This window comes from Candoia aspera, chromosome 8, assembly GCF_035149785.1.
Source record: "Candoia aspera isolate rCanAsp1 chromosome 8, rCanAsp1.hap2, whole genome shotgun sequence".
NCBI classification, from domain to species: Eukaryota; Metazoa; Chordata; class Lepidosauria; order Squamata; family Boidae; genus Candoia; species Candoia aspera.
The window spans coordinates 487,325-503,726 of NC_086160.1; the positions used below are offsets into that span (position 1 = coordinate 487,325).

Sequence of the window (16,402 nt, forward strand, 5' to 3'; positions counted from 1 at the left end):
AGAAATGCTGGCTAGCTGAAAAAAGTCACCTGAACTTAACAACATTTTGCAGGATGTGATTAAAATTATCAGCCACATTAAAGTACTTGCCCTTAACTCACGTCTGTTCACGCAGCTCTGTGAGGAGATGGACGGAGAGCACACACATCGTCTCTTGCACACAGAAGTGAGATGGCTTTCTAAAGGTAGATCACTGGCCAGAGTTTTTGAGTTACAAGAGCCGCTCCAGAGATTTCTTTTAGAAAAACAGTCACCACTGGCAGCACATTTCAGTGACACAGAATGGGTCACAAAACTTGCTTACTTGTGTGACATATTCAGCCTGCTCAATGAACTCAATCTGTCACTTCAGGGGAGAATGACTGTGTTCAAGTGGCTGCATTCAAAGCCAAACTGGAATTATGGGGGCGACGAGTGAACCTTGGGATTTTTGACACGTTTCAAACATCAGCAGAGATTTTGAAAGAAACTGAGCCAGGGCCTTCTTTCTCCCAGCTGGTGCACGATCACCTGTCTCAGCTTTCAAAAGAGTTTGAGCATTGCTTCCCAACCACAAAAGACCCCAAACTGGGAAGGAACGGATCCGCGACTCATTTGTGAATAAGCCAGGTGAGTCAACTTTGTGCTAGAAGAGGATCAACTGCTTGAGATCGCAAATGACGGTGGCCTTAAAAGTATGTTTGAGGCAACTTCAAATCTCCACACGTTCTGGATTAAAGCCAAGGCGGAATATCCTGAGATTGCCACAGAAGCACTGAAAAGCCTGCTTCCATTTCCAGCATCCTATCTTTGTGAAGCAGGGTTTTCTGCAGTGGCAGCAACCAAAACGAGATTGCAGAGTAGACTGGACATAAGCAACACACTTCGGGTGTCGCTGTCTCCCATCACCCCCAGATGGGACCGTCTAGTTGCAGGAAAACAAGCTCAGAGCTCCCACTGATTCTGCATTATGGTGAGTTGTATAATTATTTCATTATATATTACAGTGTAATAATAATAGAAATAAAGTGCACAATAAATGTAATGCGCTTGAATCATCCCGAAACCATTCCCCCCCACCCCCGGTCCGTGGAAAAATTGTCTTCCACGAAACCGGTCCCTGGTGCCAAAAAGGTTGGGGACTGCTGCCCAAAAACACCTTTGTGGCTCTCAGCACAAGAAGCATTTTATAGACAAGAAATGATATGTAAATGCAAATGCTGAAAATGTGAACAAGATGAAGGGACATTTTATCATGTTTGGTGGATGTGTAAAAAAGCCAAAAAATTTTGGACAAAAATACATACACTAATTTAGAAGATTTTAAAGACTAAACTACAATTGAAACCAGGGGCTTTTCTTTTGGGACTAATGGACAGCTAGAAAAAAGTAATGGAACTTTGTTTTTATATATGATAACTGCAGTGAGATTATTATATGCTCAAAAGTGGGAAGGTTTGACACTCCCCACTATGGAGGAATGGCTGGTGAAGATGATGGAGCTTGTGGAGATGGCTAAATTGACTTCCTTGATCAGAGAAAAGGCAATATCTACATTTATGGCTGACTGGAAACCCCTTATAGGCTTTTTGCATGAAATAGAAAAAAATGCCTTATGATTTGTGGTTTTGCTTTCCTTTTGGAACCACAGAGTAAGAGGTAACTTTGTAATCATACCTCTATTCGTTGCACAGAAAATTGGAAGCTTCTTCTTTTTATCTCTTTTTATATTTTTTTCCTGTAACTTTCTTTTTTTCTTTCTTTTCCCTTTTTTTCTTTCTTTATATTAGTTTTTGATAGTTTTTATCTTCTCTTTAAAACTTTTAATCAAAACTTATAAAGAAAATAAGATTCCCTTTGAACCCTGAGCCCATGTTCTGAGATGTAGCTATCCCACCCAGCTTTGTGTTGTCTGCAAATGTGATGAGCATCCCTTCTATTCCTCATGTAAGTGCTTTGCAAAAACGATGAAGAGCACTGGGCCCAGGACAGAACCCTGAGGTACCCCATGCATACCACTCTCCATGTGGACGTAGACCCATTATAAGGACCACATGCTGCATACAGTTATTCAACAAACTGCAAACCCATCTGGCTGTGGGACCATCCATCCCGCATTATTCCATTTTGGTTTTTTTATAGTAATTTTATTAAAAATTACAATTAAAAAGCTAAAAACTAATGCAACATAAAAAGGAAAAGAATAAAAAGAGAAAGTGCAGAAAAGAAAAAAATAGAAAAGAAAAAATAGGAATATAATAAAGAAAAAGAGAAGAAATAGAAGTAGCTTCCAATTTTCTTTGCAGCAAATGTACAGTAAGTATAATTACAAAATTACCTCTTACTCTACAGTTACAAAAAGAAAAGCTCACTTTTTTCTATTATATATTTTTTCTAATCAACAATAAATCATAAGTTCATTTTTTTCTGTTTCATGCAAAAAGTCTATAAGGGATTTCCAGTCAGCCATAAATTAACATCTTTGTCTTCTGTTTATTAATCTTGAAACCTGCTACTGCACCAAATTCTTTTAATTTACCCATTAATGTTTCAGTTCCCTAGTTCTTCTTGTACATCCCCGGTGCCCCAGAAGTTCTCAAAACTTGCAGGCAATGATTCTGAGATCATATTTGATAGTTCCACTAACTCCTTGGGATAGAATTCAATCATCCCTGGAAACTGCAGTTCGTTCAAAGCAGCATTTCCTTGCCTCTTTTGTCCTACATTTCTGCTCCCTATAGTGTAGCTTCCGATAGATTGAACCACTTTTTCCTTTTGTGAAAAGACAAATGCATATTATTATCATCCTAATTATTTATTTATTAAAATTGTATATTGCCTGATTCCTAACAGCTCTGGAGGGAATTAAGCAGTTCAGCCTTCTCCCTTTTGTCTGTTATAACCTTACCAACTTCTCCAACCAGCAGATCGACCATTTCCTTGACTTTCCTCTTGGTTTACATATACCCAAAAGAACACTTTGTTGCCATTTTTGGCTTTCACAGCAAGCCCCAGCTCATTCCGAGTCATAGACTCCTGACCTCTTCAAGATATTCCCTGATATTCTGCTTTTGCTTTATGCACCCTTTCCACTTTTAAAGTTTGTCCTTCGTGTTCCTCAGTTTATCAGAAAGCTCTTTCTGCAACCACACTGGTTTCACTGGGTATCTCTTATTTTTCCCCTATCTCTTTGCTAATTATTTCATTTTTCATAATTTCGTAACTAGTGAGTTAATTAGTTAGAGGACATTTGGCTTGTAAAAGTTTCCTAGGAAAAGGATATTGGAATTGTATTCAGACACTGAGTATGAATCAGCAGTGTGATTTAGCTGTAGGAAAGAAAACACAGTTTTAGATTGCTTTAATGGAAATATAATTCTCAACTAACAAGATGTAATAATTACATTTTACTCTGCATCGGTCAAGCATCACTTGAATATTGTTCCAGTTCTGGACTGCAGTTTAAGAAGGATTCAGACAAACTGTGACAGGTTCAGAAAAGGATGAGGATGACAGGACTAGAAACTTAGGGAATTGTTCATGGGATAGGAGAGCCCCCTGCAAGTGCCTGAAAGGATGAAGAAGGTGGTAGCCAAGGCTTGCTCTCTCTCATCCTAATGCAGGACACAGAATCATGGATTTATACCACAGGATGGCAGATTCCGAGTGAAAATTAGCAACATTTTTGTGTCAGTAAGAGACGTTTGGCAATGGAATTAAGTACCATGGGAATAATTAATGGACGAGTTGAAGCAGGCACTGGAAAAAGACTACATGGAACAGGACTGGACTTGGTGGCCTAAACAGCCACCTCCTATTCTATGAAAAGCCATAAGCAAACTATGTGCAATCCCTGATAGGGACCTGAACCTCCTGCCCTTCCAATTAGGTCTGCAAAACCTGAGAAGGCTTATATAAAGAGGCCTTCTCCTGCCTCTAGCTCCCAGCATGCTGAAAAAAAGCTTTATTTCAAAACTTGCTAAAGACCAATGCATCCCCATGAAAACCTGCCAACCCAAGCAGCAGACTGGGAACCAACTTCCTGGCTCTCCCAGCTTGTCCTTTAAAGTCGCTGCTACGATTTTGCCTTTCTAAAGGGCAAAATCCCTTTTAGAAAGGGAGAGCCTTTCAGTCCTTCTGGCTGGAACCAGTACGCTTTGCCCGGCCAGGGCACAGCCAGTTCGGCAGGATGGTTCCGAGGGAGCCGCTTTTCCTGCACTCCAAACTAAATGGGGGTTTCATTTCACGCACACCCTCAAGCATTAGACACACAGTACATCTCGTCACAGTTCAATGAACTCAGACGGGATGATAACCAAAGAGCTGGTCTCAGGTTCTTTCATTCTACTTGCAGCCATCCGGAGTCCTGCTCCAGCTGCGAAAGGCATGGCATCTCACTTGTGCCCAGTTACAGAAGCGGGACTAGCTGCAAACCCAGCAGAACATTTTCTGGGAGAGCTGCTGGCGGGCTGAACCTAGCCTTGCATCCAGTGGCCATTTTTCTGGAGCATCAGTCTGCCTTTTCAACCCACCCTTTTTTTGTTGTTGTGGCAGTCGTTCCTTACAATCCACACATGGGAAACTGCTGACTACAGTGGCACAACCTGGTCAAAAAATGTTATCCCATACAGATAACTTCTAGTATGGAAATACAGGAGAGATTTTAATCCCGTTAGCCATTTATTTATTTATTTATTTAGTCATGTGTTTATAATTGCCTGTAATAGTATTCATACGAAGCATTACAATTTCATCTAGAGTTGTCAGGCAAAGCACTTTAACAGCTCTAGAGAGAGAAAAAAGCAATATTATGGACAGAGATGCCGAAAACATCTTGCAGAGGGGAAAACTGGGAAGGGAGCTCTAAAGATGAAATGGACCCAGAATCAGACACACCCCGTGCCTACTGCAGCAAACCCCGGGGGCCTGGGCACGTGCCGTGGCTTCCTTGAACTTGACTCCTAAATCAACAAGGCATCACCAGCTCCTGGCCGAGGGAGGGAGGGAATCAGAGGCCTGTGTGGGCGCCTAACTGGGGTGGACTTCCGGGAAGGTTCTAGAAGGTGTCCAGCCAGAGGCCCAGAAAACTCTCAGCCCTGGGGAGGAGAACCGAGGAGGGGCTGAGCGTTCCCCTGCGGGCAGCTGCAGGGTTTTCTCCTCCCCACCCGGATCACAGCCAAACGCCTTACAGGCTTGTAGGCTTGAAGAAGCTTTGCAAATGTGCTTGCTGATATTCTATACGCTTATTAGTTCATCAGTCAAAGTCACATGAAAAGCAGGCAGGCGTAAAGGAATTCTCTTAAGCCCATTTTTAATGCGGAGAGATTGGCCCATCTCCCATCTGTCACCTCCAAGGAAGACGCCAACCAGCCACCGGGTGGCCCTGAACTTGGGGGGCTGGGGGTTGGATGCAGCCACAGAGCTTCATGCCTCTTTTGTCAGGGGAAAAAGAGTAACCGATGTCCATGTTTTACAAGCTATGTTGCTGGTGGGAGGCTGTAGAGATGCTGTTTAAATGTGAGTCATCATGAATTAGCAGGATGCTCAGTAAAATCAAAGCGGAGTATCAGTCATATCAATTTCTCGAGATGACAGTGGAATAGTTTCCATTCGGTCAGACTATTCTCTCTCTAACCCCTGGAGACAGGACCCTTGCAGACCCGTCCTGGTCAGTCCACCACCGCCCCGAGGTCAAGCTGCATATCAGACAGGGCACGCAGCAGCTGTTCCCTCCCTGACTCTTCCCCCAGATAAATGGCCTTAACTGCCTGCTTTTAAAATACCTATGCATACAGCTTGATATACAACAAAAATGGACTGGGAGACAGCGTAAAGGCACTCTGAAGAACTGGAAGGCAGAATAAGAGCAGAAACCCTCAAAGGCAAAACTGTACAATGACGGAACTTTGTCAGTGTTTCTCCTTCAGGCTGAGCAAATTACTAGTATTTTCTCCCAAGCTTGTTTCTGTAATCATTTCACTCTACAAGAAAAAGCACATCCCAGATATCCAGGCGGGTGGGCCAACGGAGGGAATTCCTGTATCCAGCCGACAGTGCCACAGTATACAAAATAACGGATTATGCTGCATAATGATTATAAATTAATCTGATCCCACAGCCAGGCTGGCAAACATGCTGCGTGCCTCCCTCTTATCTAAACCACCTCTTCAGGAAGATGCTGTAAAGCTAAACGCTGCTGTAAATATGCACCTGGCTTGGTTTAAAAGGGCAGGCTTGCTCTACCTGTGCAGCATTCACCCCCCGCGCCCCCCACGCCCGGCACAGCCGCAGCTTCCCAGGCAGAAAGATGCGGGAGGCTGTCCTCCTTTCCAGCGCCGAGCGGGAGCGTGGGATACGGGTTTCCAGGCTCGCTTGCCGGGGGCGCCAGCTCTCAAGGGCCCCTCGGTGAAGCTGCCCCCACCCTGCAGGGTCGGCTTTTTACACACTGTTAGGAGGTCAGCGCGCCCCATTTCTTATTCAAGCTTTCTGGGAGAGCCCGGGGAAATTCCTGGGATTTAGCGGCACTAGAGAAATTGGGTGCGCCTGTTACGCAAGGGATTAGTTCCCTTATACATAAGTCATCCGAACCGCTTTTTGTTGTTTTTACGTTTTGCTCGCTCTCACATCCCAAGCAGAAGATAATCGTTGGAATAAGGACGTGTTACCTTCAGTCACATAATTGTGGTCCCGGAGAAAGCCCTGGTTAATCTTCGGGGTGTCCGGACCCTCGCCCATTTACCACCCCAGGATTACTCGGCGCCGGCGCCGGCAGCGGACGGGCGGCCCCAGCCGAGTCGGAAGCAGAGCGTCGCCCGCGCTCGGGCCATCGTCGCTCAGCCGCGGTGGGCCACCCTGCCCGCCCTCCGCAGGGCGCCGCGGCAGCCGCTCCACGGGCCGGGCGGCGAGCCTCCCTCTGTCCGGGAGAGAGCCGGGAGCAGCTGCCGCCGCAGAAGGGCTCCCGCGTGGAAGCGCCGGCTCCGAGCCGCCACAGCCACCTAGCAACGCCGTCGGCTCCGGGGCGGAGGGCGCGGATCGGCGCGGGCGCCGCTGCCGAGAAATCCTGCTGGAAGCGCAGAAAACGTCAGGCAGCCGCAGACTGCAGAAAACATCGCCCAGCCGGAGCCGCCGAAAGCGACGGCTTGACTGGCCCTTCAGCAGGCCCCTCCCCGCCGGGCCCTCCCCGCCAACCCGCCCAGATTGGCGTGGGAATCACGCGGGCACGCCGGAATTGGTCCTTCGGGTGATGAGCCAGAAGCGGGACGGGAGAGGAGAGAGGTAGATCGGGGCGGCGACACGGCTTCCCTAGGCAGACGCTGGCCAGCCACACCGTGCCATTTAAAAAGATTCCTTGTCGTAGAAATATCACTGAAACAGCCAAAGGGCTGTCCAGGGCAAAGAAATTGCCCCAAATAAGTCGGTTTTATGCCAGACGGATGCCCTTGTGTGAGTTCAGCAGAGATGCTGGGCTCCGGCTCCCCAGAGGAAGAGCAGAAGCAGGCCTGTTTGCTCACCCCTCTTGCACAGGCCTGAGCATAGCGAAACGCCAAGAGAAAGTCCGGGCCGGCCTCCTGCTCTCAGCCCCGACTCCCACTAGGAGGGAAAGCCTCTTCTCGCCCTCCATTAAGCCACCCAGAAACAGCATGGGGGGGGGGGAGTCGGCTCAGCAGCTCACACGCCCCCCCCCCCAGCTTTTGAGCTGCCTCAAAAGCCCGGGTGGGTGGCCCCTGTTTCCAGGCACACCGGCTCCCTCTGGCACGCCACCAGGGGCTCCTGGCCTGGCCTGGAGGCCAGAAATATGGAAGAACTCCAGCATAAGCACTGAAAAGAATTCATGTTAAAAAAATGCAAAAACAGAACAGGCCAGCACAACTGCCACTCTCTGCCCCCAACCAAAAAGGGTACACACAGCCCACCACCACTGAAATGTAGCCTACCCTTCCTAACCTGGGGAGGGGGGGTGCATCTTCTGAAGAACATGCCTTGATAGCACTCTGGGCTGGGCTCTACATGATTATAAGACAGAAATGAAATGGATAGTGGTACTGCCTGGTTCAATTGACTACTAACCCATGATCATGGTTGATGCTGCGATGGGGGGAAAAGTACAGCCTCTCTCCATCACTGGGGCCAGCTTATGTGCCCACCCGCTTGGCCCATCTGTCTTGTTTGCAAAGACCCCTCCTGCTGAGCCCCGAGTCCCTTGATGTCCTCCTCTCTCTCCAGTGTTTTGCTGGGCTGGAAAGGACAAGGCGGCAGGTGCACAGGTGGGGGGCGGAGGCTCAGCTCCGAGAGCGGTGGCACCGGGGCACCGCTGCCCCAGCCATCCAGCCCTCCTCTCGGAAGGAACGGTCTCCAAGCCCCTCTTGGCCTTTCTGCCAGCCGTTTCCCGAGCCCATTCTGTAGAAGACGCGTCCTCTCTGCTTTAGCCTAGCGGGTGCTCCCGGTTCATAAAGAGGAGCCAGAAACACACCAGGCCCCCTGCGTTCCTCGAAGCCAGTCACGGAGCTTCCCTGTCTTCCCTCCGGAGAGAATCCCCCTCACACCGACTGACCATGGTGTAAGTCCCCTCCCCAGAAGGCAGTTTCAGAAGCAAATCATTCTAGCGCAGTCTTCTGCTCTTCGCTGTATTCAAGAAAGTTTGTATGCAGGTTGACGGATACTTTAATAAATTGTAAGCTGAATTATTTCAAATGTCTAGAGTAGTTTGCATGATGAAGATTTTTCCAGTGGGTCTTTTTTCTCCTGTTATGCACACCCATGGCATAAGTATACATGCCTCTGCTCTAGAGACAACTTGGCTGCAATTGCGAACAGACACTCAACAGTTCTTACTTCCATTCAGGCATGGATAGGATGACAGTGTCATAATTCCAAGCAATCTGACTAATGCTAAACCATTTCTCTTCTGTGTTCTTCACTAGTTCCTTTGAAAGGGACAGCTCAGAAAAAGGTGGTTGGGGGTGAAACAATGGCTCATGGAAAATCCTCATCCCCCCTTTACGAAACCGTCCAACAACTCTTCCTTGAGACATCAGAAGCCCAGCAGAAGCAAGGCAGTGGCTATAGGAGTGCATAGGTAAAGGTAAAGGTTTCCCTTGACGTAAAGTCCAGTCGTGTCCGACTCTAGGGGGCGGTGCTCATCTCCGTTTCAAAGCCTTGGAGCCGGCGTTGTCATAGACACTTCCGGGTCTCACGGAACGCCGTTACCTTCCCGCCGAAGCGGTACCAATTAATCTACTCACATTTGCATGTTTTCGAACTGCTTGGTGTGCAGAAGCTGGGACGAGCAACGGGAGCTCACCCCGCCGCACGGTTTCGAACCGCCGACCTTCCGATCGACAGCTCAGCGGTTTAACCCACAGCGCCACCGCGTCCCTTATAGGAGTGCATAGCTTGACGTTTTTCTCCATGTTGCCTCAGGCCTGGTTTAGGCAGCCCCACCAAGCCAGCATTTGAGAACTGTGCTTGATTAGTAAAGGTAAAGGTTTCCCTTGACGTAAAGTCCAGTCGTGTCCGACTCTAGGGGGCGGTGCTCATCTCCGTTTCAAAGCCTTGGAGCCGGCGTTGTCCATAGGACACTTCCGGGTCATGTGGCCAGCATGACTCACGGAACGCCGTTACCTTCCCGCCGAAGCGGTACCAATTAATCTACTCACATTTGCATGTTTTCGAACTGCTTGGTGTGCAGAAGCTGGGACGAGCAACGGGAGCTCACCCCGCCGCGCGGTTTCGAACCGCCGACCTTCCGATCGACAGCTCAGCGGTTTAACCCGCAGCGCCACCGCTTGATTAGGTGCCACTTAAGAGTGCTACCAGGCTTCCTGATCCAGTGTTGCTGAGAGCTGAGTAGCACAACTGGCTGGTGTGGGCCAAAGGACAAAACCTCACTTGGAGGAGGAGGATTAACTCCAAACATTTGTGCCAGTTGACATTATCTGCAAAGTTATATAGTCAATCTTTGTGTTCTTCAAGTAATGCCTGAACCGAATTTTTCTGTTACATCTGAAGTCCACTGGATGGAGGCCTAGCAGCCGAGGTTGCATTGTATGTTGTCTCTTTTTGTTTTATCTTATTTTTTGCTAGATGTGCCCAATTCCAGTGTTCTTTTCAGGAATGTGATCTGAGTGCTCCAAACTATTTCTGTGCATTTTGGGGAAAATGTGGATTTTTCTTGTACTTTCTTTTCACCCAGCGGCTGAGATGACTTTTTGTACGTTTTTAGAGGGAAAGGAGGAGGACGTACCCTCCAAGTTTTTACATGGAAGAACTTTTTTTGTTAAAGTCCACAAAGACAAGACAGAAAGGCTCTCTCAAGCGAAGACAGAAAGCCAGTGGACTGGGTGTGAATGAACAAGCAGGCGGGAGGGGTCCAACTGGGAACACAGAAGCCTGAAAGGGGCACTATCCACCAGGCTAGACTGGGCTAGCCTACATGAACCTTCAGATCTAAAGAAAAGGGAATGACAACAAGGATAATGCTGTCATTTTAGCACCATTTTGGCTAAGGGAGAATAGTAATCCTGCAGACGCTGTAGGAGGAGTCCTGTGTTAGTCTATGGTGGCAAAAAAATCAGGAGTCTGGAAGCACCTTTTGCAACCAACCAATTTTATGAAAAGGCAGAAGCTTTTGTGACTCTGGATTCTGGACAGTAAGAAGCAGGATGAAAAAGCAAGACTGTCTATGATGTCCTGGGGAAAGGAAAGGAATATTCTTTCACTCTGTGCTCCACACGCCCTCCATTATCCTCTCCCACTTCCTTTTTCCTGTGCTGCGAATTTGCCTTGAAACAGAGCAGAAAAGCAAAGCAACTGTCTTTACACACACTCAACGTATCACAGCAGAAAATTTTGGATAATTTTCCTCAATAAATGAATAAATGACTAAGTATAATGTTTTTGAGTCATTTCTTTAATTGGGTTTTATCTAGTTTTAGGACTTGTGTGGAGAACCAATCACATTTTGGGTCATGTTTATGCAGAAATATTAAAAATTCAAAAGGGATCACAAACTTTTAAGCACCACTGTAGCTTCGTACATGCTAACTGCTGCAAGGATATTATATGCTCCTTATTGAAAAGGTGGTCTGATTCCTCTCTGGAAGAATAGTTAATCAGGTTGTGTGCTTATCCTTTGATGCTCAAAATAACTTCCTATCTTAAATTTGAGATAGAATTTAATTCAAAATGAAATCCATTCCTGGACTGTGGCTTAATGCATGGATTTGTAGCCCAACCAATATATATATATATTACCTATATATATATATATATATATATATATATATGTTTTAACACCCCAACCTATATATACATATATATATGTTTTAACGTATAGAGTTCATCTTCAGCAAAGGATCATTACCTTGTCGTGGTGCTGGAGCTTGAGCACCTCAATGACGCCATGAGCTAAACCGTGAAGGGCCATCCAAGATGGGAAGGTCATGACAGAGAGGTCAGACTAAATGCGATCCCTGGGGAAGGTAATGGCAACCCACCCCAGTATTCTTGCCGTGAAAACTAAATGGATCAGTACAACCAGAGATATGTCGGTATACCATCGGAAGATGAGACCCCCAGGTCGGAAGATGGTCAAAACGCTACTGGGGAGGAACAGAGGATGAATTCAACTAGCCCCAGATGTGATGACGCAGCTAGCTCAAAGCCGAAAGGACGGCTAGCGGCCGACGGTGCTGGTGGTGAACGGCGAATCCGATGTTCTAAGGATCAACACACCATTGGAACCCGGAATGTAAGATCTATGAGCCAGGGCAAATTGGATGTGGTTATTGGTGAGATGTCAAGATTAAAGATAGACATTTTGGGCGTCAGTGAACTGAAATGGACTGGAATGGGCCACCTCACATCAAATGACCACCAGATCTACTACTGTGGACAAGAGTACCACAGAAGAAATGGAGTAGCCTTCATAATTAATAGTAAAGTGGCTAAAGCAGTGCTTGGATACAATCCCAAAAACGATAGAATGATCTCAATTCGAATTCAGGGCAAGCTATCGAACATCACAGTGATCCAAATATACGCCCCAACCACAGATGCTGAAGAAGCTGAAGTAGAGCAGTTCTATGAGGATCTGCAGCACCTACTGGACAACACGCCTAAAAGAGACGTTATTTTCATCACGGGAGACGGGAACGCTAAGGTGGGCAGTCAAATGACACCTGGAATTACAGGTAAGCATGGCCTGGGAGAACAAAACGAAGCAGGACACAGGCTGATAGAATTTTGCCAAGACAACTCACTCTGCATAACAAACACTCTCTTCCAACAACCTAAGAGATGGCTTTATACATGGACTTCACCAGATGGACAACACTGAAATCAGAGTGACTACATCCTTTGCAGCCAAAGGTGGTGGACATCTATACAGTCGGTAAAAACAAGACCTGGAGCTGACTGTAGTTCCAATCACGAACTTCTTCTTGCACAATTTAGGATCAGACTAAAGAGCTTAGGGAAGACCCACAGATCAGCTAGATATGAGCTCACTAATATTCCTAAGGAATATGCAGTGGAGGTGAAGAATCGATTTAAGGGACTGGACTTAGTAGATAGGGTCCCGGAAGAACTCTGGACAGAAGTCAGCAACATTGTTCAGGAGGTGGCAACAAAATACATCCCAAAGAAAGAGAAAACCAAGAAGGCAAAATGGCTGTCTGCTGAGACACTAGAAGTAGCCCAAGAAAGAAGGAAAGCAAAAGGCAACAGTGATAGGAGGAGATATGCCCAATTAAATGCAAAATTCCAGAGGTTAGCCAGAAGAGATAAGGAATTATTTTTAAACAAGCAATGCGTGGAAGTGGAAGAAGACAATAGAATAGGAAGGACAAGAGACCTCTTCCAGAAAATTAGAAACATCGGAGGTAAATTCCAGGCAAAAATGGGTATGATCAAAAACAAAGATGGCAAGGACCTAACAGAAGAAGAAGAGATCAAGAAAGGTGGCAAATATACAGAAGACCTGTATAGGAAGGATAACACTATCGGGAATAGCTTTGGCGGTGTGGTCAATGAGCTAGAGCCAGACATCCTGAAGAGTGAGGTTGAGTGGGCCTTAAGAAGCATTGCTAAGAACAAGGCAGCAGGAGACGACGGCATCCCAGCTGAACTGTTCAACATCTTGCAAGATGATGCTGTCAAGGTAATGCATGCTATATGCCAGCAAATTTGGAAAACACAAGAATGGCCATCAGATTGGAAAAAATCAACTTATATCCCCATACCAAAAAAAGGAAACACTAAAGAATGTTCAAACTATCGAACAGTGGCACTCATTTCACATGCCAGTAAGGTAATGCTCAAGATCCTGCAAGGTAGACTTCAGCAATTCATGGAGCGAGAATTGCCAGATGTACAAGCTGGGTTTAGAAAAGGCAGAGGAACTAGGGACCAAATTGCCAATATCCGATGGATAATGGAAAAAGCCAGGGAGTTTCAGAAAAACATCTATTTCTGTTTTATTGACTATTTTAAAGCCTTTGACTGTGTGGACCATAACAAATTGTGGCAAGTTCTTAGTGGTATGGGGATACCAAGTCATCTTGTATGCCTCCTGAAGAATCTGTATAACGACCAAGTAGCAACAGTAAGAACAGACCACGGAACAACGGACTGGCTTAAGATTGGGGAAGGAGTACGGCAGGGCTGTATGCTCTCACCCTACTTATTCAACTTGTATGCTGAACAGATCATGCGACATGCTGGGCTTGAGGAATCCAAGGCTGGAGTTAAAATCGCTGGAAGAAACATTAACAATCTCAGATATGCAGATGATACCATTCTGATGGCTGAAAGCCAAGAGGAACTGAGAAGCCTTATGATGAAGGTGAAAGAAGAAAGTGCAAAAGCTGGCTTGCAGCTAAACCTCAAAAAAACCAAGATTATGGCAACCAGCTTGATTGATAACTGGCAAATAGGGGGAGAAAATGTAGAAGCAGTGAAAGACTTTGTATTTCTAGGTGCACGGATTACTGCGGATGCTGACTGCAGTCAGGAAATTAGAAGACGCTTAATCCTTGGGAGAAGAGCAATGACAAATCTCGATAAAATAGTTAAGAGCAGAGACATCACACTGACAACAAAGGCCTGCATAGTTAAAGCAATGGTGTTCCCTGTAGTAACATATGGCTGCGAGAGCTGGACCATAAGGAAGGCTGAGAGAAGGAAGATAGATGCTTTTGAACTGTGGTGTTGGAGGAAAATTCTGAGAGTGCCTTGGACTGCAAGAAGATCAAACCAGGAAATGAAGCCAGACTGCTCACTTGAGGGAATGATATTAAAGGCAAAACTGAAATACTTTGGCCACATAATGAGAAGACAGGACACCCTGGAGAAGATGTTGATGCTAGGGAGAGTGGAGGGCAAAAGGAAGAGGGGCCGACCAAGGGCAAGGTGGATGGATGATATTCTAGAGGTGACGGACTCGTCCCTGGGGGAGCTGGGGGTGTTGACGACCGACAGGAAGCTCTGGCGTGGGCTGGTCCATGAAGTCACGAAGAGTCGGAAGTGACTAAACGAATAAACGACAACATAGAGTTCATACTTCAATTTCATGGGATATTAAAAACAAAACAGACTGTCAGTTTTGATGCACTCTATGGCAGCCTTTAATTTTATATGGTTATTTATACTGCATTGACCATGGTTCTTGATATTTATCGTTGCTTGAAGCTGAATTGGTGAAGTACCAATTCAGGGGATGTCTCCCATTGTCAAGTGGCATTTTGGAACTACAGACTAGTCACTGACCTTGCAATCTGGTAAGTTTCTAAAGCAGTTCACAAAGCAATCAGTGCCACGACTGAATAAATTTATTGACAAAATTTACATAATGTGAATAAATGTTTTGTATGTATGCTTTTGTTTCTTTTTTGCAGTTTTTTTCCTTCTTTTATAATTTTGTGTACTCTTTGTTTTTTGTATTTAAAAAAACCTTTTAAAAAATAAAATACAAATAGACAGTGTGATGCCTATGGACAAAAAAAGAAAGCAGCTGCTGCAACCATCAGGGCGTAAGAACATCAGGCCTTGCCAGACTAATCTGTCTCTATAGACTGCGGAACGCCCCAGACATAATATATCTTGGCCAACTAGCAGACCGGTTCAGGAGGGCAGCCCCAGAGGGGCGACCAGAGCGGGCTTGGAAAGGCCTCCTGCTCCTCGGTGACTCCTTCCTGGGGGCTTTACGGGCATCCCAGGGCCGGGAGGGGCTCACCCTCCATCGCGCGCGCCGAAGCTGAGAGACGCTTGTCCAGCTGGCAGGACCGCCTGGAGGGGAAGGCCTGGCGGGTAAGACGACCGAGGCCCCGAAGGAACGCGCGACCGAGGGCTCCCGCGCTCTCTCGGCCGGAGAGGCTCCGCCCGAGGCGGCGTCGCCCCGCAGAGCCCAGAGGAGCCCTCGCTGGCCCCGCCCCCCGCAGGCGGGCCCCGGTCTGGGGTCGGGGAAAGGGCCGCGCCGGGTCCGGCGCCCGCGCTTCAACCCAGTGAGGGGAGGGGAGGGGAGGGGAGGGGAGGGGGGCGGGGCCAGGAGCGGAGCGGCCTATCAGCGGCGCCCTTGCTGCCGGGCGGGCGAGCGGGGCCGTCCAATGGCTGCCGCGCTCCTTGGCCTGCAGACCTGCCAGCCGCGCCCGCGGAGGAGGCGGAGGAGGGCGGGACCGCCGGAGCCTCCGACCTCGCCTGGGCCGCCGCCGCCTCGCCGCTCCCGCCGCGCCAGGTGAGCCACCGCGCTGGGGCCGTGGGTCGCCCCCGCGCTTGGCCGCACCCGGCTCGTCTCTCCCCTCCTCTCCTGAGCATGGGTCGTCGGCCGGTCTGCCTGCCTCGAAGAGGGCCCGGGGCCGGTTGGCAGAGCCTCGGGGGCCCTTGCGCGGCGGGGCCGGCGTTGCCCGGAGGAAGGACCCGTGGCTCCGCGGCCTGTCGGAAAGCGGCGGGCGGGCGGCCGGCGCCTCGAGGCCGCCAGGCGCAGCCACACTTGGCTCCTCGGGCGGGGCCGCCGCTGCCGGCCCCCGCGGCCCCCTCTTCCCCGGGGTCGCTCCCCCGCTGGCGCCGAGTTGACGTCCCTGCCGGCCCGGGAGGAGCGGCGCCCCGAGCCCCGGCGGACCCTCCGGTGGGCGGGCCCTGTAATCTGCGGCAGCCCCAGGCGTTTCATCCCGCTGCGCGCCTGGGGGCTGTGGTGGATCGCACGCGGGGGGCGGGGCGGGGACATGCGGACGTGCTGGCTGGGGAATTCTGGGAGCTGAAGGCCGCGTCTCAAAGCTGCCGCGGTTGGGAAACGCTGGCCCGGAGGATCACAACCCTGATTAGGACGGGCCTGGTGCGGTCGGAGAGCAGATCCGCAGCCGGTGCAGTTAATGTTGGTTAAGTCCGTGGGAAATGCATATAATACAATAACCTTTAGCTGAGTTGTTTC

General features: G+C 48.3%; 1 protein-coding gene across 2 annotated transcripts in view; it reads right to left on the bottom strand.

Moving 5' to 3' along the window:
- Positions 1–6,816, bottom strand: part of PPP2R2C (protein phosphatase 2 regulatory subunit Bgamma) — a 105,446-nt gene extending 98,630 nt beyond the window's left edge. The window contains exon 1 of one of the 2 annotated variants that reach the window (XM_063310288.1): positions 6,645–6,816. In XM_063310288.1, coding sequence (XP_063166358.1) covers positions 6,645–6,714 — 70 coding nt within the window. In that variant the 5' untranslated portion in view covers positions 6,715–6,816. The remainder of the gene's footprint in view (positions 1–6,644) is intronic. The other variant, XM_063310289.1, reaches the window with a different exon arrangement.
- Between the last annotated feature and the right edge of the window lie 9,586 nt (positions 6,817–16,402).